Below are 16,041 nucleotides of genomic sequence, written 5' to 3' on the forward strand. Positions count from 1 at the left end.
CTGATCCCTGAGGTCATAGCCAGTTAAGAACTGTTTCTTTCCTTGCTACCATCCTATGGAACTCATGAATACAAGCTCTCTTGGCCACCAGAACCAGGCAGTCAAAGGAACATTCCCTGGGAAGCAGCAAACAAAACGAAACAACACAAACAAATGAACAAAAAACAGATTACCAAACATAAAGACCAGGGCACCAGGCACATGTATGAACTTCCCCTGGGAAATACTGGTGCTCAAGAAAGATAGTGCCTGATTTTTGAGTTCTCTGGGGCAGAATTACAGTGGGCTCTTAGTTGTGCGTTCAATTAGAAGCCTGCCTCTCAGGCCATATTCTGAAGATAAGCTAATAGGCCCCTTTCACAAAAAGACAGCTCCTGGCTCTGCTGCCTCTCTGCTATGCCCTGGGGGTAGTAGCCAGTTAAGAATTCTTTATTTGTTTTAGTCCTGTTGGAGCCATGAATGCAAACCCTGCCAGCCATCAGAGGCAGATGATTGAGAGGTGTACCCTGAATACTACAAGCTCCTTTTTAGGAGATACATGCCATCTGGAGCAAAATAGGAGAACACAAAGACATGATGCCTACTGGCCTGTTTTTGGAGAGTAAGTCAGTAGGCCTTAGATGCCTGCCCTTCAGGCCTGTGCTTTAAGACAAGCAAATAGGGAGTTCCCATTGTGACTCAGCAGTAACAAACCTGACTAGTATTTATGAGGATGCTGGTTCAATCCCTGGCCCAATTCATTGGTTAAAGATCTGGTGTTGCCATGAGTTGTGATGTAGGTCAGAGACTTGGCTTGGATCCCTTCTTGCTGTGGCTGGGATGTAGGCTGGCAGCTGCAGCTCTGATTTGACCCCTAGCCTGGGAACATCCACTTGCCATAGGTGCTGCCCTAAAAAGCACGCACGCACACACACACACACACACACACACACACACAAAAGCAAATAAGCCTCTTTCACAGCAAGTTCCTGCCTCTGCCCTGGGCCCTGGGGCTGGCAAGTCTAGCACTGGAGCCCTTTAAGAACTGCTTCTCAGTTTGCATAGCCTTGTGGGTCTTGTAGAAACAAGCTGTGTCAGCTTTTGGAGCTAGATATTTCGGGGGCTAGTTTCTCAGGTGCAAGTCTTGAAAGCTGAGGCCTGAATTGGGGTTCAAACCCCTTGTCTCTCGGGGAGAAGCCTGTGTTTGTGATTCCCTCCTGATTGTGGGTTGCCACAGGGGGCCGGGTTTATGGTGAGATTGTGACTCAGCCTGTCCTACTGGCTTCAGTGTAGTCTTTTCCCCATTCATTGACTGTGTAGGAGTCACTCAGCTGGTTTGGGGTTTTTTTCCAGAGAAAACTGTTCCATATGTAGCTGTAGATTCAGTGTGTCTGTGGGAGGAGATGGCTTCAGAATCCTCCTACATTGCCATCTTTGACTAGAACTTATATGCTTTTATATGGAAAAATACCTAAGCCGTATTGTTAAGACATTTTTTTCAAAATACAAAACTGGGAGTTCCCGCTGTGGCTCAGCAAGTTTCAAACCCAACTAGTCTCCATGAGGATGTGGGTGCAATCCCTGGCCTCTGTCAGTGGGTTAAGGATCCGGCATTGTCCTGAGCTGTGGTGTAGGTCACAAATGCAACTTGGATCCTGCGTGGCTGTGGCTGTGGTGTAGGCTGGCAGCTGCAGCTGATTTGACCCCAAGCCTGGAAACTTCCATGTGCTGCAGGTGTGGCCCTAAAAAGCAGGAAAAAAAAAAAGATACAAAACTATATATGCAATAGGGTTCTGGTTTTCTGAGAGGGGTAAAATACTTTTTTGTGGAATCATTGGAAAAAAAATCTGGCAGCCTCTTTACCCAAACCGTGTCTTGGTGGTGGGGGAGAGAGTATGAGAAAGGTAGGATGGTGTTACACTATCAGTGATTTTTTTATTCTCTTTATACTTCTGTGTTGTTTGAGTTTTCAGTAAATAAATACTGAACACACATTACTTTCCTAGTAGAAAGTGAAACAATATAGTTCCTTTTGGCGGGGGGGCTAAAGGGGGAAAGTTCATGATAAGCCTCTATGACACTCCCCTTGCTATTCTTTTTTTTTCTTTTCTTTTTTGTCTTTTTGTCTTTTCTAAGGCTGCACGCACAGCATATGGAGGTTCCCAGGTTAGGGGTCTAATTGGAACTGTAGCCTCCGGCCTATACCACAGCCACAGCAACATGGGATCCAAGCCGCATCTGTGACCTACACCACAGCTCATGGCAACTGGATCCTAACCCACTGAGCAAGGCCAGGGGTTGAACCCGTAACCTCATGGTTCCTAGTTGGATTCATTAACTACTGAGCCATGACGGGAACTCCCTCCCCTTGCTATTCTTTCATTGTGGAATTTCCTTCCTCCCATCATCCTCATCCACTGTACCTGACATCTGCTTGTCTTTTTTTTTTTTTTTACAGCTGCACTTGTGGCATATGGAAGTTCCCAGAGCTGGAGTGGAAGCGGAGCTGAAGCTGCTGGCCTACACCACAGCCACCGCAACATGGGATTCTTAACCCACTGATCAAGGCCAGGGGTCAAACCCGCATCCTCACAGACATTATGTCAGGTTCTTAACCCACTGAGCCACAATGCGAAGATTTAGTTAATGATCAGGTTAAGATGAAAAGAAGAGCTCTTCATGTGAGCCAAACTGAGAATGATAACTTGGGAAACAGACTCTCAAACGCTCTGAGAATGGATCCACTTGTTAGAAATCAAAGGCAGAGTCAGATACTTTTTTTTTTCCTTTTCTTTTTAGGGCCACACCCAAAGCATATGGAAGTTCCCAGGCTAGGGGTCAAATCGGAGCTGCAGCTGCCGGCCTACACCACAGCCACAGCAACACCAAATCCAAGACACATGTGCAACCTACACCATAACTTACCGCAATGCTGGATCCCTAACCCCCTGAGCAAGGGCCAGGGATCAAACCTAAAGTTCACCAGAGATACACAGTGCAGGTAAACGTGTACAGAGGGAGCAGTAAATCACCATGACTTCTTACAGGGCTGGGAAAGAATTGCTAATCTTCTAAGTTACATTGTCAACATCAGAAGAAAGGAAAAGCACACTGATCTTCAAGGCAGACATACCCACCTTCCAGGAGGTCTGCTTAATGTGTAATGTGGGTGCACATCACACATGAGGGAGGCCCAATACTGGCAGGTACAGTACATGAAGGAGAGCCCAGTACGGCAGTACATTTATTTTATTTATATATATTTTTATTTTTAGGGCCTCCCCCAAGGCATATGGAAGTTCCCAGGCTAGGGTTTGAATCGGAGCTACAGCTGCTGGCCTACACCACACCCACAGCAATGAGGGATCTGCAGCCACAGCTCACAGCAACACCTGATCCTTAACCCACTGAGCGAGGCCAGGGATTCGACCCGCATCCTCATGAATCCTTCTCACGTTCGTTAAATGCTGAGCCACGAAGGGAACTCCCAAATACATTTAAACTATAAACTTTATTCCATCACCTTCAATTTTACCTTCACAAAGTTCTCCCTTTTATCTTCAGGCTAAATTTGATGTCTCTCCACTACATTCTTATCATTCTGTTTAATTATTGGGATTTTTAAACACCGAATTATGATCTTAATGACACAAGAAGAAAAGAAGCAAGATTTTATTGTGCAAATGAAGGAATAACAACTTGTAAAATTAAGAAAAAATCAATAGTTACATTTATACACACCTATCATCATAAATACATAAGTGCAGGAATATATAAAAAAGGAAGAAGGCTGTCATGACATAATGGGTCAGGAGCTGAGTGTTTGACTGGATTGGCATGGGGAAGGTTGGCCTCAGGGCTCTGAAGGCCTTTGAGAAAGAAATAGCCCATTTGGAAGGGCACTTCTTGGTATTTCAAGAAAGTGGAGGAATGAAATCCAACCAGAATATTGCCCAAGGCCTTTGCAGCCTCAGGGGCTGCTGAGCCAGAGAGGAGGAAAACTTGAGAGTTGCTGTTAGAGCAGATGTCCACAAGATGGCGCCAGAGTACCTTCTGGACCCAGGTGCACCTCCAAGGCTGCAGATCCAGGCTCAGAGTTGGGGTTGATGGTGTTTTGGGCAGAACCCACAGCAAGCACGCAGAGGTTTGGGGTGGTTTTCTGGGAACTCCATATACAGGGCCTGGTATGTGAGGGGCTCAATGAATGTTTATGAATGAAGGAAGGAATGAGTGAATGGACGGATGGTTAAGTGATGAGAAAGAGGGCCCTAACTTGAGTCTGATTCATTGTGAACAACCTATGGAAGAACAGTCACTCATATCAAAGAACACAACCACTACCCACATTAAAAGCATTGTGTTTTTTTAACACTTAAGACTCTCTCAGTTACTCTTGGATGTGCTGGGAGCCATTTTGGCTTAGGGAGTCTACAGGCTTATCACCAGGGATTCTTGGGGCCCTCTCTGCAGCAGATGTGAGCCCTGGAGTGATCTGGGGCAATGCAGGTGGCAAGAGGATGGCCATCACTGCTGCAGCCTCGGGAAAGGGGTGCTCCTCACACCCCAGCTGGAACTCACAGTGAATTGAAAGCAGTATTAGTGGCTGGTAGGGAGGTTTGTCTTCCTTCATAATCACAGCCATATAGGGTCTATCATAGCCCTAAATGTCATTCATAGCACTGTTTTTGGTGTGGCAAAATACGTTATACTTTTCTTTTTTAAAAAACTTTTTTAGGGGCATATCTGCGACATGTGGAAGTTCCCAGGCTCGGGTTGAATTGGAACTACAGTTGCCGGCCTATGTCACAGCCACAGCAATGGGATATCTGAGCCACTTCTGCAACCTACACCACGACTCACAGCAACACCAGATCCCCGAACCTCCGAGTGAAGCCGAGGGTCAAACTCACATCCTCATTGATACTAGTCAGATTTGTTTCCACTGTGCCACAAGGGGAACTCTCTGTTAAACATTTTTTAAACTGGAAAGAAAAAAAAATAGAGTTCTCTTGTGGCACAGCATGTTAAAAATCCAGGGTTGTCACTGCAGAGGCTTGACTCTTTCCTGTGGTTCAGGTTTGATCCTTGGCCTGGGAACTTCTACACGCCATGGGCCTAGCCAAAATTATTATTTTTTTAACTGGCATATAAATTTATGGAATTTTAACTTGTACATGTAGGTGTCCATGTGTGAGTGTATGTAAATTAGGGGCTATCTGTAAGATCAGTAGGCAAACTTATTATGTCTTGTCTTTAGAGGAAGAGATTTCTCTGTTTTTAAAGTTTGTTTTTAGGATAAGCTGGTTATTTTTATAACCTACACCACAACTCACAGCAATGTCGGCTCCTTAACCCACTGAGCGAGGCCAGGGATTGAACCCACAAACCTCATGGGTTTGTTTCCACTGTTCCACAACGAGAACTCCTAGGTTGGCATATTTTAATATAAGTATATTTCTTATATGTTTTAAATAAATTTGGAGGCTGATTGCAATGCAAATATTAGTATAATAAGGCAGGAGTTTGTGGCCCAAAGTACCTGAATTATGCTTGATATGAGATATGATTACAAATAATAAGTATTTAATATTTTGTTAGTTAAAAGATTAAATCTCTTAGATTTAGAAGATGGTCCAAATTGTCTTCTTTTTTCATGGGTCTGTTAAGAATTTTGCCACTAGAGGGCTCTTTATGCCATATTTTAGTTAATTTAAATGTGTTGCAATAAGGTATTGGTTAATACCATCTTCCCCCAATCAATATATCTTAAAAAAATTTTTTAAAAGCCTAATTTAAATGTAGCATAATTATTATAAATGTTTCTTTTAAAAAACAGTAGTTATCTTCAGAAATATTTCGGCATAAGTGGCCTTCGAGCTTTTTTTTTTTTTTTCTTTTTATGGCTACATCACTTGCAGCGTATGGAATGGAAGTTCCCAGGGCCACTGCAACACTGAATCCGAGCCACATCTACAGCCTATGCTGCAGCTTGCCACAAGGCTGGATCCTTAACTCACTGAGTAAGGAGAGGGCTCAAACCCACATCATCACAGAAACAATGAGTCCTTAACCCATTGAGCCACAACAGGAACTCTCCCTTTGAGCTTTTTAAAGTTCAAGTTAAAAACAGTCTTTGTCCTTAAGATACTCTTGTTAAGGACAGCATTGTCACTGCTATGGCTTGAGCTGCTGCTGTGGCACAGGTTGGATGCCTGGCCTGGGAACTTCCACATGCTGTGGGCATCTCCAAAAAAACCTAATAGCAACAGATACCAGATTTAACATAAATATGAGTGTATATGTATTATATATATTTAATGCAAATATGAGTATTTATAATATGTCACATACATACATGGAATATAAAATTTCTTAAGTACCTCTGTAAGGAATTTGACATGATTGTGGAGAAGTTAACAGTCACTGTACGTTCTGTTATGTGCAATGAGAGAGGTTGGGCATGGGAGTTAAAAGATCTAAGTGAATCCAAAAAAAAAAAAAAAAAACCGAAAAACCCAGAGTGAACAGATTGGAAGTCTTCTATGATGAGGTAACATTTGCACTAAATCTTTTTGATAGGCATGGAGATGTTCAGATGGGAAGGAAAGGAAATTATTCTTATTAGAGGGGAAGATGTGGAGATATGAAATAAATAGCCTTAGAGATTTGGGGACTTCTTGGCATCATCATGGATGTATTAAAAATCTGTGAGAATAGGAATCTCTGCTGTGGTACAGCAGTTAAGGATCGGGTATTGTCACTTTCCTGGCTTGGGTTGCTGCTGCAGCTCGGGTTTGAGCCTTGACCCAGGAACTTCCACATGTCATGGGTGCAGCCAAAAAAAAAATATATGTGTGTGTGTGTGTGTGTGTGTATCTGTGAAAATAGTCCACGTGAAAAACCTAGCAATACCATTTAACTTCCCATAAGTTTACTTCGGCAGCCCATTTTCATAATCATACCTTGGACCTTGTTTTTCTTTCTTTTCTCATTCAGCAGATGTTTATTGAATGCCTACCTGTACATGCTAGGCACCCTTTGGCCCTCAGGGGACAATGGTGATGGACAAACGAGAGTCCTGCTCCCATGACTTACGTGCATGTCAGGTGAAACCAACAATAAATAAGAAAAAACTGGAAAATAGCAGATGTTAACAGATGCCATGCACAGAGTAAAACAGGATGATGTGCCAGGGTGTGCCTGGTGGTGACTAGATTGGCTGGTTAGGGAGGGCGTGTATGATGAGTTGTTATTTAACCTGCGACCCCGATGACCAGAGGCAATCAGCTCTGTAATGACAAGGATAAAAACATTCTGGTCTGAAGGTAAAATCGCTATAGTGGGACGCCATCAGAGGGCTGTAAGTGGAAGAGTGGCATGATGGATAGCCTTGACAGGTCATTCTGGCCACCATATAGAGAGCAAATTGTGAGGGGCCATGGTAGAAGCATGGTATAGAGTGCAGTAGCAGTAGGAAGGCATGGAAGATCATGGTGGCTTGGATGAAGGTAAGGTGAATGTGTTTGGGATATGTTTTGGCGTAAAATAAATCCTGCTGAGTTTTGATTTGGGGAAACTAAGCATATGGTGGTGCAGTTTTACTGAGATGGACAAATGGTTACCATTGGTTAAGGGTGACAGTGAAACCAGAGGAGCTGAGGGGGGTGGGGGTGGGGCATGCTAAGCCTAGGATGCACAAATGGAAAAAGTAGGCAAATGTGAACCTGGGGTTCTGAGGCAAGTCAGACCCAGCCACCCTGTGCATGTATAGACTGTCCTTTTCCAGGGCTGAGCAGAGTGTGTGGCCTGACGAGTGTCACTAGCATGGGCTTGAGACCCACAGGCCGAGATGATATCAAAGCTACAGGAATGAGTGAGACTTTGTCATAGTCAGCTTCATCTTTTTTTTACTTTTTTAGGGCCCACAGCATGTGGAAGTTCCCAGGCGTGGGGTCAAGTCGGAGCTGTAGCTGCCAGCCTATGCCACAGCCACGGCAATGCATGATCCTCAACCTACTGAGCGAGGCCAGGGATCAAACCTGCATCCTCAAGGATGCTAGTCAGATTTGTTAACCACTGAACAACAGCAGTAACTCCCAGTGTAATCATTCTTATCTTTTATCCAAAATGAAGCATATGATGTTGTATTTTCAAAATGTATCTTCCATTCCTTATCCAGAGCCATTTCCAACAATTTATTCTGAAGCTGTAATTAAATTGTCTTTTGATGATGAAAAAATTGGATTTCAGATCTGTGAACTTTCTGTGTACAGATTTTTCTCTCAATGGACAATAAAATTTGGGACATTTTATCAAATGTGTGCAGTACTCAGTCGTGGCATTTTGTAACTGCCCAATGTCAGGATCACGTATTTCACTGATAATTGTTGCTATCAGGTCTCCTATGTCCTCTTAAAATGCTTTCATGGTTTTTGTGGCTTTTGGTTGCTTTAGTTATGTTTTCACATTTAAATCTTTTATCCATCTGGAATTTATTTTAGTATAAAGTGGGGAGAATCTAATTTTTTTTTTCCCAAATCTTAGCCAGCTGTCTCAAAACACTTACCCTATAAACCTAGGCCTTTCCTATTAACCTGAAATGCATATGCCAATTCCCAAGTGCATCTTGAGATCTATTTCTGGCATTTCTAGTCTGTTTCCTTATTCATGGGCCAGGTTATATATTTTATATCAAACTCAAATACATACGTATTAAAAGAATTTCCATGTTACAATATCTGCACGTTTATCAAGTTACAATGAAAAGTACTTGGCTGGTGTTCCATGAAGCTCTTCATGTTAGAAACCAATTCCCATATCTGTTGAAACAAGGTGTCATTGAAAAGTTATACTTTAGCTACTTCTCCGCTTCATGTTCTGTCAACATTTCCAGGCAAACAGCTTTTTGAAAATACTATTTTTTATAGATTTATTGTAAACCTATAAATTTGGTGCAATTCAAATAAAAATTTCAGTTGGCAATCATTGCAACTTGACAAAAACCATTAAAGTTTATATATAAGGCCAGAGTTCCCATTTTGGCTCAGTGGAAACAAATCTGACTAGCATCCATGAGGGTGTAGGTTCAATCCCTGGCCTCGATCAGTGGGTTAAGGCTGTGGTGTGCGTCGCAGACACGGCTCAGATCTGGCGTGGCTGTGGCTGTGGTGTAGGCTGGTGGCTATAGCTCTGGTTAGACCCCTAGCCTCGGAACCTCCATATGCTGTGGGTGTAGCCCTAAAAAGACAAAAAAAAAAAAAAAAAAAAACGGGGGGGGGGAGAAAGAAAGAAAAGGGTTTATGTAGAAGAAAAACACACATGGAAAATAGCCAATTTTCTAAAACAGTTATGATGAAAGAGAACTTTTCATTACCAGATATAAGCATAATAATATGAGGAAAGAAGCATTTTTTCAGCTTCGTTGCCAATAAACACAAGGAACTTTGTTTATTTATTTATTTTTTTGTCTTTTTAGGGCTGCACCTGCGGCATATGGAGGTTCCCAGGCTAGGGGTCTAATTGGAGCTGTTGCTGCCAGCCTATGCCAGAGCCACAGCAATGCCAGATCTGAGCTGTGTCTGTGATCTATACCACGGCTCATGGCAACGTCAGATCCTTAACCCACTGAGTGAGGCCAGGGATCAAACCCGCAACCTCATGGTTCCTAGTCAGATTTGTTTCTGCTGCACCAAGACGGGAACTCCATCACAAGGAACTTTAGAATGTGTAAAACTATGAAGTATCTGTAAATGTGGTTTGAGGTTTAGTATTTGTGCAGGAGTATGTTCTAGCTGCGATGAAAGGAAAACATTCTAGAATAGTTATCAAGATTAAAGAGCTTGTACCAGGAGTTCCCGTCGTGGCGCAGTGGTTAACGAATCCGACTAGGAACCATGAGGTTGCGGGTTCGGTCCCTGCCCTTGCTCAGTGGGTTAACGATCCGGCGTTGCCATGAGCTGTGGTGTAGGTTGCAGACGCGGCTTGGATCCCGCGTTGCTGTGGCTCTGGCGTAGGCCGGTGGCTACAGCTCCAATTCAACCCCTGGCCTGGGAACCTCCATATGCCGCGGGAGCGGCCCAAGAAATAGCAACAACAACAACAACAAAAGACAAAAAGACAAAAAAAAAAAAAAAGAGCTTGTACCAGAATGTAAATTGACCCATTGTTTCCTTCTTCAAGAAGTCTAACTTCAAACAAGAGGCCATTGAGCTAAAGATTAACATAAAATTGTAAAAATTGTGAATTATGGAAAGGCAATGTGTTGAGTTAAATACAAGATTACTTTATTTGTGATAATATGGAAGTTGATCATTTCCTATTACTGCGTGCTGTGGTTATCAAGGGGAAAGTCCTATTGAGAAAGTCTAAATATTTAGTCTCCCTGCAAGGTGGAAAGCCAGTTTGATCTAGATGTGGAAGAATTCTCAACTTTTTGAAGATGTGAATTGGAAAGGCTGACTCACTTCCTGGTTTAATATCTTGGTATTATTGTTGATGAAAGCACTTTCTGTAAGAAAGAAACTGGCTTTTTCGTGGTAGGTAATATGAAAGGCCACCGAGATGTCCTATGGGCACCTCAGATTCAGCATATCCACAAACTCACTACTTTTTCCCCCAAACCTATTCTCACTTTCTCGCATCTTCGTGGATCCTAGTCAGGTTCGTTAACCACTCAGCCATGATGGGAACTCCCTAAATTAATTTTTTAAATCATTATTTTTGAATCTAGTTTTAGTCCAGAGCAAGTGTCACCAGCATTAAAGTAGGAGAAATCTGAAGTGGGAACTTGAGCAAAAAGAGAAGGAATTGGGGCTGCAGCAGATACTGATGATCACACCCATTTGTCCTTGTGTTTTCTGTCTAGAATTCTGTCCAAGAAGAACCCGAAGTCAAACAACATGACCTGGAGATGAAATTATTAAGTGAAACTGTTTTAGCAGGTATTCTTCTAAATGACATTTTTAGAACCTAACTTTATTGGGATTTTTCTTTTTTTCTTTTTTGCTTACAAAATGCAGCGACATTATTTAAAAAAAAAAAACTCAGATTCAGCAGAAGTGTATTTAAAGTAAAAATTCTTGATAATCCCTCTTTTGAGATAACCCGTGTTAAAAATTCTTTTAAATTTGTGCACTCTCTCTGTGTCTCTTCTAAAACCATGGGATCATATCATACAAATATTTTTGCCGGAAATTATTTTTTTCACCTAACAATATTTGTTATTGTACATACATATATAGAACACAACATACATTCTACCTAAATGGATAATATTCAACATTATTCTGTCAGAACACATTGGTTATCTTAGTTTTTAAAGTATCTGTATAATGTCATCTGATAGTGGAACATTATTTAAATCCTTACTAGTAGATAATTAGGTTATTTTTAATTTTTTTAAATTTTTAAATTTTTTATTTTTTGTCTTTTTTTTTAGGGCCGCACCCACAGTATGTGGAGGTTCTCAGGCTAGGGGTCAGATTGGAGCTGTAGCTGCTGGCCTACACCATGGCCACGGCAATGCAGGATCCAAGCCACGCCTGTGACCTATACCACAGCTCATGGCAACGCCAGATCCTTAACCCACTGAGCAAGGCCAGGGATTGAACTCGCGTCTTCATGGATGCTAGTCGGATTTGTTTCCACTGAGCCATGATGGGAACTCCTCTAATTTTTTTTTTTATTTTTACAACCAACATTGCATTGAACATTCACAAGCACACACACACAAAATCGGAAATTTCTCAACACTTTTGGATTCAGTCTTATCCTGGCAAGTAACAGTTGGATACAGATGAAAAATGTCAAAATGATAGTGGGGTCTAATTGGCAAATCTTTTAGTTCAAGGTTTATGTACATCTTCTCCATTAAATTTATCATTAGGTTTCTTTCCTAGTAACTTCCAAGGAATCTATTTTCCATATAATTCTTAGCATATTTTTTATAACATGCCTCTTGTCTCCTTCACTTTTTCCAACACACTTTTATATCACAGTCAACTAGGTTTATATCTTTATAATTTTTCTTTAAACCTTATGAGGTAATTTTCCTGTTAGAAATATGATGCTATTGTCAATTCGTGAGTTTCTGGCAATAATTCCAAGGTTTTCTACATGGTGATCCCCAAATAATATGTGTCCCAAGTAGTCTAAATTGGGACACAGAAAGAATACTTTCTTTTTCACTTTCTTTTCAGGTAAATGGATTGCCAGATACATTTGAAAATTACTTAAGGTCTACATTTTATTACCTGTACACAGGGGGAAAAAAGGGCAATTGCTTAATTGCAGTTTTCTCTGGATATTTCCATTTATTTTCAGCACCTGATCTCCATGGGTTAAATTCAGTGCTCTTTTTATGGAGGAGAAAAAGTGTAATGATAAACAGTTCCTCAGTTTTTACCACGTGTCTGGCATCAGTTCTAAGAGAACTCTTTTCTTGCATTAAACCACAACTCCCCCAAATTCTAGAGGACAGATATTACTATTATATCCATTTTGTAGAGGAAGGAACTGAGACTGGAGATGTTAATTAGCATATCTGGTATAAGGTCACACCGCTAGTAAAGTGTGGAATCTCTAAGTGGTCTCATTTCCAAAGAATTTTGGTGAAAGTTGGGAATAATGATATGTGACATCAGATATCCCCTGCTTGTGCCCTGAGAATTATGGGATCATAGAATTTCCCCTTAAATTTTCTAAACACAAGAGATTATCCCATCCAGTTTCTTCACTTTCAAACCTCCATTTCTGTTTTTCCATGAGCTGGGCCTATTTTTCTTGAAAACAAATTAGCTTTTAGTTCATGTAAGGATCAAAATTTATTTATTTATTTATTTATTTATTTTTACTATTTTACTTTCTTCCTTCAAATCTCTAGCTCCAGAATATCCCAATTAAAAAAAATCAATTTGGGGAGTTTCTTGGTGGCCTAGTGGTTAAGGATTCATTTCACACTGTCACTGCTGTGGTTCAGGTTTGATCCCTGGCACAGGAATTTCTGCATGTTGAGGGCAGGGCCAAAAGAAAAATAATAATCATACTTTGGCTGTTACCTCAGAATATGCTACTTTGGCATAAGAATTATTTTGAGCTGAAAATAATAAAAAAACAGATGCAGTTGCAAGAAAAGGTCCTTACTCTCCTACTTGCCTAAAAGCAGAACATAAAGTTTTCATGTTCTTCCTCCCCTCTCTACCAGGAGGGACAAAGATTAATTCTCAGAGACAATAGACCCTATCAGCCTGCAGAGGGCACCAGAGGAACCTACGTAACAAACTCTGTCTCTGCCCTTGGAAGCCTAAAACTGCTTTCACTGTCCTGTTATTTCTTCACAAATTTATTGTTCTTTGTAGTAGATGCTATATAAGCCAGAGTTCTAAACCACCTCTTTGAGTTACTCATTTTTCCTGGGTTATCTCCTGTGTATACATGAGGTGTACATATTAATAAACTTCTATTTGTTTTTCTCTTGGTAATCTGTCTTTTATCACAGGAGTCTCAGCCAAGAACTCAGAAGGGTAGGGGGAAAGTATTTTTCTTCCCATACAGTAAACTATATTTTTAAAGTTTTAATTTTAATAGCAACATATGCTTATTATATACAAATTCCTAAATGTTAGTAATATGAAATATAAATGGAGCTCTCCCCTGCTCCCTACCATGATGCGTGCCTATTCCCACTTTCAAGCTTCGTTTTGTGAATCATTTTGAATTAACCACATTCTGAAAAATTTTAGTAGCTAAGTAAAAACGTCCTTTACCAGGGTTAGAAGTTTTTCATTTCCCTACTAAGAAAATGCAGAAATGTTATGATTAATTTGATTAATTTTAGCCCAGTTGTTGCTGCTAGAGAATGCTCAAGAAAAGCCACGTTTCTTTGAAGATGATGAGATTGATTTATGCCAATTCACAACTCTGGGTGGAGTGTACCATTTGGATATTTTGGAGCTTCCCCCACAGTATAAATCAATGAAGGGCTGGATGATTGTGGAAGTAGGTTAATTCTTGAATCACAATTTATGAATAAGTAATTTCTTACACTTTATTTCATATGATCTAACATCTAATGAACTTTAATCCTTTTAACCAAGCACAAAGGCAAATATGTAATTTTAAACTGTCTTGAACTCATGGACTTTGAATTAGATGCTAAAGGAGAGGAATCTGAAATAATAGGATTTTTGAAACTAGAATTCATACATGTTAACTAATTGTAAATGTATTGCACTAGGTTTATATTGTGCCAAGTTGTGACATTTTTGTTTCAAAGTCTGGCAAACTTTTTCTATAAAGGGCCGGATGGTAAATATTTTCAGCTTTTTGGGCCAAGGTGCAACTTCTCAACTCTGCCATTGTAACATAAAACAGCCATATGTAAATGAATGGGCATGGCTGTGTTCCCCAGCTTTAGTTACACAGAGTACTGGTGGGCTGGGTTTTCCAGAGCCTGTAGTTTGTGGACTCTGGTCTAAATCAGTGGTTCCAAGCATATGGGCCCTTGACCAGAAGCATCAGCACCATTTGGCATCATCTGGGATTTGCGAGAAATGAAAATTCATAGGCCCCACCTCAGTCCTGCTGAATCAGAAACTCTGGAGATGGCACTCAGCAGTCTGTGTTTTAGCAAAACATACCCCGAAGAGAACCACTGGTCTGGATCCTTGATAGACAAAATGTGGTCCATGAACCTGCAGCATCAGCATCACCTGGAACTTGCATAATTTGGGTCTTGGCCTCAGATCTACTTAATCTGGATTTTAACAGGATCCTTACGTGATTCAAATGAACATTAAAGTTTGAGAAGCACTGATCCAGGGCATGCCACTGCTACTGATGCACAGATAAACCACGTTTTGAGTAGTAAGGCTACTGATGGCAGCAGTTGTTCATCATGTTTCAAGGAGTTTCTCACTCCTCTTTCAATAAGTAACACTTGCACTGCTATTGATGTGGTTTAGCTCTTGGCCTAATCCCAGATATACCCAGTTATGTTATCATAGCCCCTTCCTTCTTCCTTCCTTGCCCTTCTTTTCTTTCTCCCCCCTCCCTCCTACCTCCCTCCCACCCTTGTCTCTCTGCTCTAACACATCAAGTACATAGATTGCCAGGCATTTCTTCCCCACAGATCCATCCATTAAGGATCTTCATTCATTCTTATATTAGAGCAATATTTCTCAATTTTTATTTTTTCCATTATTACCCCTCTAAAGGACATTTTGTAATTTTTTTTTTTTTTGGCTAACGGCCCCCCTGCATGAAATATTAAGACTGCAGGTACATCATATATCTTCATTTGTACTGTGTGTGTGTGTGTGTGTGTGTGTGTGTGTGTGTGTGTGTGTGTTGTATACCTAAAACAGTGCAATTTTTCATGAAACCCCAAATTAATTTTCACCCTCTTAGGGGTGATAGGGCCGTTCCTTTCCCCCTCTCCCCACAAAGGGGAATGCAATTATTAGAGCGAGCCTAGGGGAGCCAGTCTGGTCTGTACGCACTTTGGAGAATCTCTTCGAATCAGCCTTCCCTACCCTAGGAATTTTTGAAGGATGGGGGTGGGGGAGTCGAAGAAAGACACCCTTTGGTGGAGGTAGGCCTTCGAAACTCTTTATCCAGAGGAAGGTCCCAGCCTGAACTGGGAATTTCAAGGATCCATCCAAAGATCTGTTGTTCTTGGCAATTTTGTCAGGATTTCCTGATACTACCATGCCATCCTCTCTGAGTCCAAAGTATCCTCCTTCTCATCTGTTTTTCTCTCCTGCAACAAAGAGGCCTTCCTCCTTTTCTCTTTTTAATAATCTCACACCTCCTCTAGAAATTTTCCCCATCTGATTTTTCCCTCAATTTTGTAACCTTTTTAATCTTCATGCCCCCCTTTGCTAGATCCTTCTCTGCTAAATTCTGATAATGGACAAATCTCCTTTATCCCAGAGACATCAGCTCTTGGCTTCATTGTTTCTCCTTCCTGCCCCCCCGCCCCCAGCCTTTTTGAGATAAAATTGACATAGAACATGGTGTAAGTTTAAGGTATGCAATGTGATGACTTTTTATTTACTTCATTTG

The 16,041-nt window shown here is 41.1% G+C and overlaps 1 protein-coding gene across 38 annotated transcripts in view; it reads left to right on the plus strand.

Moving 5' to 3' along the window:
• Positions 1 to 16,041, plus strand: part of DNAI7 (dynein axonemal intermediate chain 7) — a 93,190-nt gene that overhangs the window by 63,128 nt on the left and 14,021 nt on the right. For 20 of the 38 annotated variants that reach the window (XR_014803704.1, XR_014803708.1, XR_014803698.1 and 17 more), the window contains 2 exons: positions 10,844 to 10,919; positions 13,814 to 13,974. The exons of 13 other annotated variants lie outside the window; for them this stretch is intronic. Coding sequence is in view for 10 of the 25 variants with exons in the window: in XM_084956536.1 (XP_084812662.1) it covers positions 10,844 to 10,919; positions 13,814 to 13,974 (237 nt within the window). In the remaining 15 variants the exon portion in view is untranslated. The remainder of the gene's footprint in view (positions 1 to 10,843; positions 10,920 to 13,813; positions 13,975 to 16,041) is intronic. 5 more of the 38 variants (XR_014803711.1, XR_014803712.1, XR_014803713.1 and 2 more) reach the window with 1 other exon arrangement.

The sequence above is a fragment of the Sus scrofa genome, chromosome 5 (genome assembly GCF_054392235.1).
Source record: "Sus scrofa isolate SSC_HxYL_T2T_F1_AM1 chromosome 5, Sscrofa_HxYL_maternal_Yorkshire_Landrace_v2.0, whole genome shotgun sequence".
In the NCBI taxonomy this organism is placed as follows: domain Eukaryota; kingdom Metazoa; phylum Chordata; class Mammalia; order Artiodactyla; family Suidae; genus Sus; species Sus scrofa.